The sequence below is a fragment of the Amborella trichopoda genome, chromosome 1 (genome assembly GCF_054954075.1).
Source record: "Amborella trichopoda isolate Santa Cruz 75 chromosome 1, AtrichopodaSantaCruz75HAP2 v2.0, whole genome shotgun sequence".
Classification (NCBI taxonomy): domain Eukaryota; kingdom Viridiplantae; phylum Streptophyta; class Magnoliopsida; order Amborellales; family Amborellaceae; genus Amborella; species Amborella trichopoda.
Window position 1 is genome coordinate 39,054,762 of NC_142336.1, and position 16,366 is coordinate 39,071,127.

The following is a 16,366-nucleotide window of genomic DNA, read 5'->3' on the forward strand; positions in this document are numbered from 1 at the left end:
TCTGCTATCCAAACTTTCTCTCTCATAACTCCTCTTCCCTGTTTTGATGATTAACAGCTTCATGTTGTCCTTAAAGACTGGCAGGAGCTTCAAATCTCAAAGTTCAAATAGTTTCTACTTTGTTAGTTTCTTATGGAGTCTTGTGGAACTTTGAACATGAATGAGCTCTAATTAGGGGTACATTAAGTTCTAGCCTTTCTGATTAGTAAGTCTTTAGTCCTACCTATGGCACGATGTCTGTTGCCTTTCCTTTGCCTGGTCTGGTTTCTTATTTGTGACGTATTGTTCTATACCATGTTTCCCATCTTCTTTTAACATTAAGCTCTAATCAGGGTTACATTAAGCTCTTGCTTTTCTGATTAATAAGTCTTTAGTCCTACCTGTGGCAAGATGTCTGTCGCCTTTACTTTGCCTGGTTTGGTTTCCTATTTGCATTATACTGTTCTATACCATGTTTCCCATCTTCAAATTTGAAGTTCACAAAAGTGTAGGTTGGGGCCGCTATGTCATTTGAATTGGGCAATGGCAAATGGAGGTCTTCTTTCGAATTTGAGGTGCCAATGAGAAGCTCAGATACAGATCTGAGCTTGAATGGACCAATCAAGGGGGCACAAATTTGGACGTGAGCTTGGAGAGAGCAATGGAAGGCCAAACTTTTGACTTGTCTTGGCCCTAGTCTTTATATAACCTTCCATCCATGCTTTACTAGCCGAAATCTCATATTCAGGCTGGTATACTTGCGCCTTTTTATGAGATTCGATGAGTTCCAAGAAATTGTCACAACTTTGAAGATTGTTTCCACTGATTTCTCATCATTCTTTGTAAGAAATTTCTGCTATCCAAACTCTCTCTTAACTTCTCTTCCCTGTTTTGATGATTCTCAGCTTCATGTTATCCTTGAAGACCGGCAGGAGCTTCAAATCTCAAACTTGAAATAGATTCTGCTTTGTTAGTTCCTTATTGAGTCATGGAACTTTGAGCATGAATAAGTTCTGATTAAGGTTACATTAAGCTCTAGCTTTTTTTATTAATAAGTCTTTAGTCCTACCTGTGGCACGATGTCTGTTACCTGGTCCGGTTTCCTATTTGCAACATATTGTTCCATACCATGTTTCCCATCTTCTTTCGACATGACTTTGAGTTATTGGCAAGAGTCATACAAAGTGTGCATAACTGCACGATCCTTTCATCATCATCATCAAAGCCTTCTCCAATTATTTGGGGTCGGCTACACGAATCCTGATCCACCAATCCACTCTATCAAGGGTCATACCCTCAGTGAGGCCATAAGTCCCCATATTTTTTTTCACTAGTTCCAACCATGTCCGTTTGGGCCTACCCCTTGCACTTTTTAAACCTTCTACTTGAACTAACTCGCACCTCCTAACAGGGGTTGTAGTGGGTCTGCGTTGCACATGTCCAGCCCACATAAAGCTATATTCTCCCATCTTATAGCCTATTGGAGCCACACCTAAGTTCTTCCAAATGTATTCATTTCGAATTGTTCATTCTTGTCTTGCCACTCATCCATCTCAACATCTTCATCTCAGGTCCACTCATCCTGTGGGGATCCTCTCAAACTCTATTTTTTGCAATAGCTCATCACTGTGTTAAGCAAAACCTCAGAGAGGAGCTCAAAGTTAGGTTTGCGCTTTACACAAATGTGTGCACAGTCTATCCGCTTGCAATCTCTCGTGGCATCATCCATTGAGATACGATCTCCAGTGGAAACTGCACTCTATCCAATTGGATATGGTAACCAGATATAGAAGGCCTGATACCCATGCCCAAATTAGTTTCGACCTTCGGACAGTAGATGGGAGAGGCTCTTTGTAATTAAACTAATAGAGCTTCATCCATTGGCTGCCAACAAACCCAGTGCCTCAAGTGAGGAACTTGTAGTTCAAATTTGATCATAAAATGGCATTAACCTGTTGCTATGATCTCAAACCTACCGTGCATTTTCCAAATCAGTTAGTTTCTCCAATAAATAGCTCCACTGTGGTCTTTTGCCAGAGAAAGATCCCAACAAAAGTAGCACCCATTCTTTCAAATTTGCTTGGATCATCTCCATTCATATGGTGATTGCAGGATATCCAGTTTGCGTCGTTGGTTAGCTTGGACTCTCACCAACAATTTGTGAAGAAGTCCTGGCGAACTTCAATGTGTTGGCATGGAGATATCTCCTGCCTGCTCCATTTTTCAGCATCCCATTTTCCTCAACCTGCCTTGCTAGGTTTTAGTCCAGGGGCTGTTGTGGAGGTTCAAGATAAGCATCATTGCTAACAGGGTTTATTACTGGTATTGAGGGTAGAAAGGTTGATGAGGAAGAAGGATGAGGATGTGAGGAAGGTTGCATGTGTGGAGTGGGACGAGGAGAGGAATGGAGGGATGATGCTGTGAGAGGGAATGGAAGGGAGGGAACTCTCCTTACTCTTCCATCTAAGCATCTAGGGAACTCTCTATATGCAAGAGAAGTAGAAAACCGAACTTCTTCCGAACTTTCCAAAGACAAATATGATGCAATTTGAAGTACACCATAAGGCTGCACACTACCAAACGACATGGAAATATACTTTTCTTCAAAGGCCACCATGCTTCAATTAAATGAACAATACCAGCATTGCACCAACAATACCAGCATTAGAGGATTATGCACCATGAACATAGTCATCATTCCATTCCGTATGAAACTGATTCTAACTTACAACTTTGCATTCATCAAATTCCCCAGCCATTTAAAAGTATGAGGAGGCTGCCTCAAGCTCAAGGCAGACCGGTTCCGGAAAATGGGAGTCTCAGGGGGTTTTTTAAAAGAAAAGAAAGAAAGGAAATTGATAATTCAGCCTAATTTTTTAGAAAAGAAGGATCAAACTCTGTAATTATTGGTCAAATGTGTGCCGCAAATGTCAGCAGCGATATCGATGAAGTTCTGAGAGTGTGTAGTGCAAATGAGGTTACGTCAACACTCAACAATCATATCCATTCAAGTGCAAGATCTCTGTTTCATAATACTCCACATCAGCAGAGATTCAAATACCACATTCGCAGCATCATATGCTAATCACAGAAAGCTTAGATAAGATTTGGTTTTTACCCCAAAAAAAAATCCCATTGTTACAACAATTGATCTCTTTATTTGTTGCTTTTTTTGCCCAAAAAACGAAAGAAGAAGAAGGAGGAAACAAAGGAAGATACAAACAAAAAGAAAAGGATTTGCATAACATTGGGAGTGGGTGGAATACCCCTGAATGTTGGCCTCCGCCCAAAGGGGCAAAAGGGTCAAAATGCCCCTCATCCGAAGGCATTTTCCACCTTGGGATGAAGCAAGCAAGGAGGCTGTCTGGGCTCGAGGCACCTGACACTCTCCTAGGAGTTTGAGGCAGGCACGATGAAGATATCACATGCTAAGGTGGGCTCATTTACGAAGACAGGAAGTATAGTCCACCCTCTCAAAGAGGCACATAGGTATCTGGCTTTTTAAATGTTGAGATTTCCAATCTTCAAACAAAGGGGATGACACCATCTTTACATCAGTTCTTACAAACAAACATTTGACAATGGATCCAACAGCATCAGAGTGCTGTACTATGAAAAATGCATGCATTATCTTTTGTATAATATATAGATGAATTTCTAGCCATTGTCACATTATGCCCATATTGTGTTAAGTGTATTATATGGATGGTAAATTAGTCATTATTACTTGTCCTGATAAATGAGTTATCCTTAGATCCAACTATTTCTCCACTGGACAGATATGCATTGCTGTCAAGTTCTAAATGACAAAAACAGACGTAAAAAGCGAACAAATCAGAACTGGGTAGCAATCCATTCCAATTACCTCATTTAATCCATTAGAGCTGACTTCCATTGAGAGAAAAGTCCGTGTGCGATCATCATTAGTGAACACCTCCCACCTTCCGAAATCTATCATAAACCTGTTTCTCTAGAACAAATTAGAAATAACATGGTTATAAACAGCTCAGAAGGACAAATATCAGCATTTCCACTAGATATATATCTACTATTTAGCAGAAATGCCCTCAGAAACCATTACCGTCTTTGAGCCTGAAACTTTTGACGGAGCATTGCAACAATGGAGTCAATCTGATGCACCCGAATTGGAACAGTCCTTGATAAACTTATGTGGAATTTCCTTTCCAAAAGACTTTGCTCTATCATTTGTTTTTCTTGACATAGCTCGCTAAGGGGCACGTCAACATCAACAGCATGAAGGCTAGGAACAAGTAACCCAGCTTTTCTCACCAAAGGTACCAACTCCTTTCTAATGTTGGTCGGAATCCGGACTGCAAATAAACAGCAAATCCTTTAGTACTAAAGGAATTTGAGCAAGAAAGATTATATGTAGGGATGTCCTTATGAACATGATGGTAGTAAGGTGAAGTTGTAAATATTATTATAGACAATTGCTAGTTCCGTAACTACCATAAAATTCCCGAAGTTTTATACAATGGGTAGCACAAACCCCTACTAGGATAGTGGAAAACGGAAATAGTTGCAAAAGCTACAAGAACAACATTGCTTAACTCAAATATTTGTTTAAGGAGCTTGGAAATTTCTAACTCTGTTCTTTAATTTATTTATTTCTACTTTTTTTTTGTTGGGGGGGGAGGGGGATTGGGGGTCAGTGGGATTGGGGCGTGATGCTTGCGCGTTGGGTTTTGAGGTGACACAAAGACACACACACACACACATGAACTCCAAAAGTATATGCATATATATATATATGTATAATTTTATGCATATTGATGTATTCCACCACCTAAGAGTGAGAAGAGGTTGCTCGATCTTCAATGTTTTCATATATATCTGGCTCTAAATCACCAAAAATATCCTCTTATAACCCTTATTTTGATGTTTCACAATGAATCCTATCAAAAAAAAAAAGGAGAAAAAAAAAAAAAACAAAACAGATTTGAGAAGATTTCTCAAAACTTCTTGAATTTTTTACTTTAACAAGAATTTGGAAATCAAATTTAATGTTTTTCTCATAGTTGTTCGGATCTCCCAACCTAGAAGGCAATTGCGCTCCGAAATCTCACTCCAGTGCTCTGGGAAAGGGATCTTCAAGGGATTATGATTTTCTCCAATTTCTGGATCTCAATCCCATTGTTAAGGATCTTGATCCCCTCCTTAAAGACCAAGATAACAATCAAACTGATGATTTTCTTTATTTACAGCCAGCTAACAATACAACTATGGCTTTAATACAATTGCATTGCTTGTTGGCTATAAAAAAAGAGATCCCCTCTTTAAATAGTAGATATAGTCCTTGACTATGTTATACTCTTTAAGGTTGGAAGAAAGATTCCTAAAAGGTTGGAATTGAGATCCCAAGAGTTAGGGTTTGAGATCCCCATAGGTTGGGATGGAGATCCCTTTCTAGATCTTGATTATAGTTACCGGGATCACCCACTTTGGTCGGCAATCTGTCCCAGAAGCCCAATCCTAAGATCCAGAAGGGGATCTACTACGGATCTCATTTTTTAGAATTTCTGATCTCGACCCCTACATAGGGAGAGAGTTCCTTAGAACTACAGTCCATCACCTTCACTCAGTTTTTTCAGCTGATGAATCATATACAAACAGTCAGCTGTATTAGCATGCAATGCCATGGTGCAAATGCTAGAGAACTAAGTTTCAAATGTGAGGTTACTGGAAATATGAGATTGCTAGAAATATGAGATTGCTGGAAATGCGAAGTTGCCAGAAATATGAGGTTGCTAAAAGAGAAAGGAGTTTGGAATTACAGAAAGGATGCTGGAAATGTGAGATTGCTGGAAATATGAGGTTGCTGGAAATGTGAGAATGCTGGAAATAGGAGGTTGCTGAAAAAAAAAGAGGAGTTTTTGGGATTTATTGGTAAAGGAAAGTGAGATGATCTTGCTAGAAATATGAGGTTGCTGATATATCACAGCTTCGAGCCCAAGAAGGAATAAAAATCATGATTTTAGGGTCAGCGGAAGTCTAGATGTCATAGGGTTTCAAGCGCTGCTCTGATACCATGTTAAGATTGAGAGAAAAGAGAGAAAGTGAATTCAAGCACAGGATAAAGAAAATATAGATGTCTTTTCACTCTATTCAAAATGCAGGGCAATGTCCCCTATATACACACAGATCCATGTGGGAGTTACAGCCTATCATGCATGACTTTTACATGGCTGTTACATCTCATTATGTAAGACTGTTACAAGACTGTTACAGCCTATATTATACAAGACTGTAATAGTCACTACATTCATGCTTGATGAGAAACAATCCCGCCACCAGATTCAGGCAATGATCACAATTGGTGATACTGAATTGCCATTGCCAGTTCTAACATTTATTGGTCAGTTCTTCCTCCTTTTTCTCACAAAATGTGGACTAATCTAGAGATATAGAGCTTTTGTCTTATGGTCCCTCTTCATTGCCTACCCTTTTCTATAAAAGCTATTAAAATAGATTTCAAAAAGTACCTAATATTATAATTTTTTCCTTTTCTGGGAAATTACCGCTGGTCTTTCATAGAAAAGACTCATGAAATCAAGTTGGGACTCAGTGACTCATCTTAAATGAGATCCTGGAGAGTGCCCTAGAGATTCTGGTTTTTGAAAACATTGATCATAAGAAACATGGATCACAAGATCAAATCTTAATTATTCTACGTATGTATTGCACAAGTAATTATTTATTTGAAGCCTGTGAAAGAAATAAAATCATGATGTCAACGAATGCTTAATATAGATTTACACCACAGTGGAAGCAGAAGTGGAGCCACAAAATGGGTAGAGTTTATTACATTTAAATCTACAAAACTGCAAAGCCAAATAAATTAACTCCCTAAATACCCATACTACATGTTGGGGAACTTCATTACACAAAGCATAAACCTATGCTTGAAAATAAATAATTGAGATGTTTGTTGACATGCAAAGGTCGATCAAGGTTCACTTAAAATCATGCCTATGTTCTCAAACTAATGAGGAAGGAGACAAATGTTAGGAAACTAATCAAGCATGCAAATACATTCTTCACACTAATTTTTTGCGTTGTAATCCTCTAAACGAGTAGGAGCAATATCTATTTTGGTGGAGCAACCTAACCTCATTAGGCTAAAAAGATTCTTGTCGAAGTTTTATTTTTATGCGAAGAAAATTCATGGTACAGATGTGATCGTAGTATTTAGTTTTATGTTCTGATTATCTATCAACCTTGCAATCCAAGTCAGAGAAATATATAGTTAGGGGGTGGAGAATGGTAGATAAAGATGATAGGATTGCAATAGACTATATGTATAAAGCAAATGGATCAGTTGAATAAAGCCATTTAAAGCATTTGAATGGTCTTTAAGATGAAAAACCCGAGGGCTACCCGTTTCAGATAGCCTATACAGACACTGAATTGCATCAGGGACCAGGGGAATTTGGGAATGTTACGACAATGAGATAATTGATGCTTTCCTGGATATAATTTCATGCATTTCCAAATATTTATGACTTTTAAGTTATCTATTAGTTACCACTGCTTTACTAACTGAGTTATGCTTGAGTTACCAATGTATTTGTAGTTGCGACTAATTCATAAATTAAAATCATTCAAAAATAAATAAAGAATGGATATTTGCATCATTAGCAGAACATACAAAACTAACATGAACAGGACAGGAGAATACACACAGACACAGAAGAAGAATAGGTCAGAGCAGAAGGCTTATTAGCACAATACACATTCGATGCACACCTTGAGATTGGGGCAGAGGTAAGCAACAAAGATATTTATTTCAGATTCCTTTTCCTATAAATTTGTAATATATATCAGCGCAAAGTTGTTGGTGGCAGGAGCGGGATCAGTTTGAAGAACGCCAAACCACCATAGGGTGGAAGCTCCCTGGGGTGAGGAACGATGTCCATACATTCAACAAGTTAAGAAGCTAGGTCCTATATAACTGGGATCAAGGTTTTGACTTGAAGGGATCTAAACTACACTATACATAATATGAAATAAATCAATGTATATGATAAAATTAGGATTGAACGAAAGCCCATTTGATCCATGATTATAGACCTTAGCTTATTTACCAATGCCATAGTTATAGCACCTCCAATTTAATGCAATAATACAATTTAATAATATCATAAATTGGCTTCGGATGACATTAAATTGTAGTTTCTTAATACCATAATTCTAGTATACCATGAAGTGATATGCACAACATATTATTCTAACGAAATAAATCTATAGTATCAAGGAGAGAAGCAATAGTTCAATTAATAGTATAGCTCCTCTTCTTGGAGGGATCCTACAAGCATGTGGACCGAGATCCTGTTTTATAGTGAGGGAGAACCCAATTTCTGTACACTCTAGGTGTTGGGTGCATATTTCAAACAAGGTTTTAAAAAATGTCGATCTAGATTGAAATCGTTCCATCTAGATCGGGGATCGATGAGACTAATCCAGTTCCCACCATATCTCGCGAACCGCTGAGGAACCGGCTGGCCCCACTTTTACCTTTTCATTTTTAAAATTTTTATTGTTTCGGTTTTATTTTTTATTTGATACTTTTTCATTTAGAGAGGGGTGACAGATGGTCCACCCCTCTCCTTCTAAGTGGGAAGCCACGTACAAACCGCAACAGCCTACCCCGTGAACCCTTTTATAACCTTGTACCCCACATACTCTCTCTCTCTCATCCCCAATGTGGGACTAATAAAAGAAACGGAGAAATCAAGGCACACTGAAACTAACCCCATTGGCCTTTGTATTATGAACTTGGTCATTTTCTTTTCGTTAATTGACAAAGATTGTTTTATTTCATGTTTTCCTTTCAGTTTTTCTTGTTTTGTAATATAAACCCTCACTAAATACCTGCCCACTACACTCTTCCTCATCGCACACAAACACCAAGCACACATCTTTTCTCCTCCTAAAATGAGATTAATTAAAATTTGGGTGAGATTTTGGTGGATCTCAGGACTAAGTAATGAGGCCAAGGAAGTGGAAAATGAAATTCTTTGAAATTCAGTAGGTTTCAGCGATAAGCGACGAGGCCAAGGTGGTGCTAATCTCGGTGTACTCTTAGCTATAAATCACATGTGGTAGAGAATTATATCGAGGACACATGAAGCTAGGGAAATTAAGTTAAAAAAAATTAAGTTAGTGAAAGCAAAAGAAAAACATAAAATTATAAGGGAGGTGCTTATTAGCTGGTTAAAAAAACAAAGAAAACCTAATCTATCATGCTTCATTTTAACCAACTACTCTAGAACAAGAAAGATCAAGTTAAAATGAAGCAAAAGAAGAGTAATGTAGCAATGACGGAATTCCAAACAAAAAAAAAGATGGGAAAAAAATCAGAAAAAGTGCTTTAATCCTTAGACTTATGCAACTTCATTACAAGAAAAATATAAATGGAAATAAATAACCAATTCAATAAATTAACTTACAGGAAAAGGGGAAAATAAGAAATGAGTAGGCAAGATCCACTATATTGACAAGCGCAAGAAGGAATGGAGATTATAAAAATACTAAAATACAAAATTTGAGTTAGAAATATCCATTTTATTGCAATGAGTTGCATTTTTAAGGCCAGACAGGTCAATCCAGTCGCTCCATATCACCTTGATCCGGACTGGTTTTTGGGATGAACGACCTGGGTCACCGATCCGTTTTTTTCAAACATTTATTTCAAGTAATGCACACCAACAAGTAGTGTCTAAGAACAAAAGAAGTACCAATCGAGGCTCTAAGACTTGCATCCCACTTTTATGAATTATGACTAGGAGGCCGTTGAGAAACAGACATCACTCCGAAATAAACCGCTCGCATAAGACCCCATGGATGCTCATCTGGTCTCTTTTGCTAAAGTGCTAACTGCTACCACATCATCCAGTACAACATCTAAACTGACAAGAGATGATGCATGAATTTGCTCGAACTCAGATCAGATCTCCATAAGCATGTGTACCAACTACCAAGCCAGGCTTGTTACAATAGTCTCAAAATATGTGTATCCATTAGTGAATCATAGATCCATAAGAGCTTGCATATCTCAGACATATTTCAGTCTCACATTGAAATGACCGACTGTCCTGTCTCCCCATAGTTAAGACTTAAGAAGCTACAGTCAGACAGAACCTAGAATGATTCACTTCATGTTATAATTTCTCCAGAACTCCTCATTCATCCCTCGTTGTTTTAAAAGAGTCAAAGCGACAACGTTCATGTTCATTTCCATAGTGTACTATGGGGACCCAACCACAAGCTTTATAGGTTCAATCATATTAACTTCTTCCATACAGTCAACCCAAACTCTAACAGAGATGTAATTTTGCATGAAAAAGGCCTACAGAAAATAATTGTCCTCCATTCAACTTTTGATGAAAATAGGCTGGATTGATACTAGAATCACAAATCAACAAAAAAAAATTGGATAATGCTCCAAAATTTTAACCATTTTCAGAATAACACTAAAATTTCAGATAAATCTACAACACAGAAATTTGTGAAAACTGAATATAAAACCTTTAGAACTCAACAAAAGGTGTCAAACCCAAAACTTGGACCAAACAAGTATGAGCTTTGGATAAACCACCTAGTACTAGGCTTTTACATGTGTGATGACTAAAACATGTGAGTCAAAGGAAATATGAGAGAGACAGCTCTCCATGCCCAAGCGAGTGGAAAATGTGAAACATCTTTATAACCACTCATCCATTTGAGAATAATTTTTTGAGGATTGATCAGAGGACCAGATAAACCAGATGACCCTTAGTGCACATTTTCATCACCCCCACATTTATTTTGGGGTCATATAGGTCCAAGTTAATTATCAACAGATTCATCCCAATCCGAGGAACAAAAGACCAACTTTATTGTTTTCTACAGTTATAAGTTTCAATATGCAGCGCACATACTCCTTAGAGTCTGAAAAGTAATACAAGATGTTAAGTTTCAACATGCAGCAGATATACTGGGTCTAAGAAGGGTGATGACCTTAAACTTTCCCTTAAAAAATGGGAAAATAGATTTATTTAAAAATAAATTAATTGAAGAAGGAAAATGGAACTCTGAACATGATGTCAATGTAATACGTAATGAGATGGTTGACTGTATCAAGAAAAGAGCAAAAGAAGGTTTAGGAGAATCTAGAAGAAAAACAAATTCCAATAAAGAAGCTTGGTGGTGAGTGAAGTCCAGAAGGGCATTAGCAAAAAACGATCATGTTATAAAACTTGGCAGTGTAATAGAAACGAGCAAAACTTAGAAGAATATAAAAATGCTAAATAAATAGTAAGTAAAGTGAAACTTAAGGCATATCATAATCTATACAATAAACTAGGAACAAGAGAAGGTAAAAAAGAAGTTTTCAAATTAGCAAGAATAAGAGAAAAAAAATGTAAGAATCTAAATCATATTAAATATATTAACAATAAAGATCAAATGGTCTTGGTGAAGGATGATGAGGTCAACGAAAGGTGCTCGAGTTTATTTTAAAAAAATGAAATGATGAACACAACGGGAATATAGCGATCGAAGGAATTGTTGGTGTAAATGAGGGCCGAGGTCATAGATACATTTGTAGAATTAGGATGTCAAAAGTAAAAGAAGCTTTAAAAAGGATGAAGATAGGAAAGGCTTTAGGACCAAATGATATCCCGATAGAGGTTTGAACGTGTATAGGGGAGATTGACAAAGTTGTTCAACAAAATACTGAGAACAAAGAAAATGCCAAACGAATGGAGGAAAAGTATTAAGATACCTATTTACAAGAACAAATGAAACATACAAAATTGTGCAAACTATCGAGGGATCAAGCTTATGAGCCATACTATGAAGCTTTGGGTGAGAGTGATTGAGAAACGACTAAGGCATGAAATGAGTGTATCTGAAAACCAATTTGGTTTTATGCCAAGAAGGTCAACAACCGAGGCTATTTTCCTACTTAGGCAACTGATTGAGAAGTTTAGGGCGAAGGGAAAAGACCACCACATGATCTTTATTGACCTAGAGAAAGTTTATGATTGAGTACCTCAAGATTTGACTTGGAGGGTGTTGAAACAAAAAGGAATCTCCATACACTACATCAACTTGGTGAGAGATATGTACGATGGAGCGCTAACTAGTGTGAAAATAACTAGTGGAGAGACGAGTGAGTTTTCAATGACAATAGGTCTACATCAAAGATCAGCATTAAGCATGTACCTCTTTGTCTTAGTTATGGACGACTTAACTCGGCATCTACATGATGAGGTACCATGGTGCATGTTGTTCGCAGATGACATAGTTTTGATCGATGAGATTCGAAACAACGTCAACACAAAGATAGAACTCCGCAAGGATGCTCTAGAATCCAAAGGTTTTAGAATTAGTCGGACTAAGATACAGTATATGGAATGTAAGTTTAGTAATAATAAGAGTAGAGATGAGGAAGTAGTTAAGACTGACGGTCATGAAGTACAAAAAAGACCGTAATTTCGATACCTTGGGTCGATAATCCAGGAACAATGGAGGGATTGAGGAAGATGCCGCACATAAAATTAGAGCTGGGTGGGCAAAGTGGGGATGTGCAACTGTAATTTTATGTGATCGCCGCATACCAATGAAGTTGAAGGGTAAGTTCTATAGGACTGTTGTAAGACCAACTTTGCTTTATGGGGTAGAATGTTGGGCAGACAAAAAACAATATACCCATAAAATGCGTGTAGCGGAGATGAGGATGTTGAGATGGATGAATGGCAAGACAAGAAGGGATAAAATCCGAAATGAATCCATTCGGGAAAGTTTATACGTGGTACCATTAAGCAATAAGATGAGAGAGAGTAAACTTAGGTGGGCTGGCCATGTGTGGCGTCAACATAGTACAACACCTGTTAGGAGGTACAAGTGTTCAAGTGGAAGGATTGAAAAGGACAAAGGGTAGGGTAGGCCCAAAAGGACGTGGTTGGTAGTACTCTGAAAAGATATAGGGACTTATGGCCTCACTGAGGGTAGTTACAATATAGTACTCAAGTGAATATATTTAAGTACTCAAGGAATCAATAACAACTTTGCATCAACAGATCCAATATGTAGTTACAATATATATCCATGGAAAAAATTAAAAAATATTGATACAGTCTTAACAGCTAGTTCATTTCAACAAAAAGCTATATTCACTTTGTAACAAAGGATAAGGTATGAAGGGGCCAATAAATGTTAAACATAAGTGAACCTGGGATAAAAACATAAAGTGCATAGTTTCCTTCCACATGCGGGAAGCTCCTAATGCGATTTTCCTGACTAGTTTGAGCATAACCTGAAACGTTTCAATAAAACAGTGTTAACATTTCAAAGATAAAACATATTCCCATTCAAAGAGACTTCAATGTATTCAACATGTCAGCATCTAAATCATAAAGACAAACCAAGACATCTAAAACAGCAAACTGAACAATAAACTTTGAATGTAGATCAATAGGTAAAGGAATAACCATTCTATTACAAATAATAGAGAAATGAATAAATATTAGAATTAACTTTTCTGCCATGGGTTTGAGCCGGATAAGAATAATATTGAAAATGAGTTCAGTCTCCCACACAGTGTCATCTTGCTTCGGCCCTTCCTATTACTATCATGGTTTATCACTAGACAAATTTGTGAGAATAATAGAGATTCAAGTTCATTAATAAATCACTTCACTCACTCCTGAATATGCTTGTTGACACATGGGCTTTGGGGTGTTGATAAATCAGGCGATCAAGTTCACTTATGATAATGACTCATATGTGACAGATAAATCTTCCAGCGAAAAGCCCAATGAACAAAAAAGAGTTTTGTTTTTCCTTTTTTTCCTTCAGACGCCAAACACCCAGAGTCTACAGGGAAGAACAATTTCACCAATTAAACATGGGCGCCCATTATAAAAAACGATGGTCTTTCCGCAATACAAAACCCTAAAGGATAAGTACGTAAATAAGTTGTTCAACCTACCAACAGAACAAAAGGAACCATCAGTCGCAACTAATAACAGTAACAGAACCCATATAACCATCCGATTGCAATAACTACAAACACATGACCATAATGCTTAACTCAAAAAGAAAAAAAGAAAAAGAAAAAACACTATCCATATGAATCAAATCAATAAAACTACCAATAAAGAGCAACAAAAAAAAAAAAAAAGCAATTGCCATACCAAGACAGTTATTACACGGATCAACAGAGCCAAGAGGGGGAGGTGGCAAAGGGAGAGGGTCCTTTGAATTATGTGAATTTGAAATTTGGCGGGAATCAACAGCCCTCCAAGCGTTACGGCCTTCTTCTTTGTGATGATCAGAGTCTGAGGAGGAGGAAGAATCGTAGGCTTTCTTCAGAGCCTCCATCGCTTTCTTCTCACTGCAAACATCAAGTTTAGAGTTTTAGGGTACGTTTGATGACACCGTGTTGTCCTGATATTTTGAGATGTTGTAGAATCTACAATAATCTTGATTTTAGAAGAGATGGAAAGGGATTGTGACGCGTTAGATTGAGCAGAACAATACTATGTAAAATCCGAATTTTTGTTAATTATTTGAATCCCACAAAATTCAAAGGAGACTTTAATTTTGCGGGATTTCAGTTTTCCGTCGCGTTTTGTTCACGCTCACTCACACGAACCCATAAAACCCATCTCCATCTTTCTCTCTAGGTGACCTTTGCGAGAGTCAGTCCTCTCTCACCCTCGCTCGCCATCTCCCCAAACTGTATCCCTAAAAGTCCTAAAACGCCTCTTTCTCTCTAAAAGTCGGGTAAATTTCTTGCCTTTGCAAAACCCTGAAATTTTTTCAATTTCAGAAACCATAAATTCTCCAGTCTCAATTCTTTTTTGATGTATAACAAGTAACTGGAATCCGGTACATTGGTCGTCCGGATAAATTTTTACGGGGAGCCAATTCCTCACCTGTCCCTGTAAATGCGGTTCAGATCCCTGTAAGACTTGGCTGTACAGCCAAAGATTTAGCCACAAATTGCTTTTCTGGTGGTTTTATGAGAATGTTTGTAGAGTAGGCAGTTCTGCTGAGGTTTAGGGTGTTTTTTTGGTAGGGATGAAGTTGAGGTGGGGGTGCGAGCTCTGTACTTGAAGGAGTGTATTTTGCAATGCATTTGTAGGCCGTCGATTTTCGAGATTTAACTTTTCATACGATCTATACTATATTAAAAGGCAAAAGTTTATATAAGGTTGCAACTTTAAAATGTAAAATCATATTAAAAATCTATCGAAAATGTTGCTTTAATGTTGAAAAGCTTTCTAATCAATCATCTCGGCATCAAGATCTACAAATTTTTAAAATAAAAAAAAATTGAATATTGAAAATAGTGCATCATATAGCATATTATCTAGACCATCCATTTTCAAGATTTTCATATATTATAGATCTACTTGATTTTAACCATTTTTTAAATTTAAAATTTTCTAATTAGATATGAAAATAGATTTTAAGATTATACTAAACATTTTTTACAACAAAATTACATGTTATTATAAAATTTTAAGGTATGCTCTAATTAAATTTTTTAAAGTTGCAATCTTATAGAAACCGCACCATTTTAAAAACTTTAAACATTATAAATAAATGTGTGGTTTCTATAAGGTTGCAACCTTGAACAATCCAATTAAGGCGGACCTCCAAATTTTATTATAATATGTAATTTTGGTGTAAATTATTATTAAGATTATTTGAAAATCTATTTTCACATCTATTTATAAAATTTAAAAATCCAAAAAAGGTTAAAATCAATCAAATCCATAAACATACAAAAAATCTTGAAAATGGACGGTCTAGATAATATGCTGTAAAATGCACTATTTTATGAGACTAGGAATCTTTTTTTTTATTCATATTCATATATCACGATGTTAAGATGATCGATTAGAGGGTTTTTCAACGTTGAAACAACATTCTTTGATGGATTTTTTAAGTGCATCTGTAATTCAACATTTTAATGTTGCAACTTTATATAAACTTTTTCCTATAAATAAAGATGAAAATATGTTTTAAGACTATCACAAAGATTTTTCAGTATTGAAACCACATTTCTCGACACTATTTGACGGTAGGCTCTAATTTGATTGCTTAGAACCTAAGCTCTACACAAATTGTACCCTATAAATAATAGTGACTATTAATTTATTTGTTTTTGTCTAAAAGGTGTATCGAAAATTCTCAATTTTTTTTAGTGTTTCTCTCTTTTAAAATTGTGTGCTTGTGTTCTCTATTTTCACATATTTTTTTAATGTTTTTCTTTCTTAAATTTTGTGTTCATCTTATGGAAAATTGATCATCTGTTTATTCTCTCCCTATTCACACACAAATTTCTAGTTTTTTTTTATTATTTCTCTTT

At 36.6% G+C, this 16,366-nt stretch overlaps 1 protein-coding gene across 6 annotated transcripts in view; it reads right to left on the minus strand.

Annotated features, from left to right (window-relative positions):
• The window catches only part of LOC18440321 (U6 snRNA phosphodiesterase-like protein), a 34,724-nt gene extending 19,653 nt beyond the window's left edge, over positions 1-15,071 (minus strand). The window contains exons 1-5 of one of the 6 annotated variants that reach the window (XR_016053968.1): positions 14,925-15,071; positions 14,181-14,380; positions 13,217-13,300; positions 4,061-4,310; positions 3,845-3,949 (exon numbers count right to left, since the gene is read on the minus strand). Coding sequence is in view for 3 of the 6 variants with exons in the window: in XM_011627320.3 (XP_011625622.1) it covers positions 3,845-3,941; positions 4,061-4,310; positions 13,217-13,300; positions 14,181-14,367 (618 nt within the window). In the remaining 3 variants the exon portion in view is untranslated. Of the gene's footprint in view, positions 1-3,844; positions 3,950-4,060; positions 4,311-13,216; positions 13,301-14,180; positions 14,381-14,635 lie in introns of all 6 variants that reach the window. The other 5 variants (XR_016053970.1, XR_016053969.1, XM_011627320.3 and 2 more) reach the window with 5 other exon arrangements.
• Positions 15,072-16,366: the final 1,295 nt, after the last annotated feature.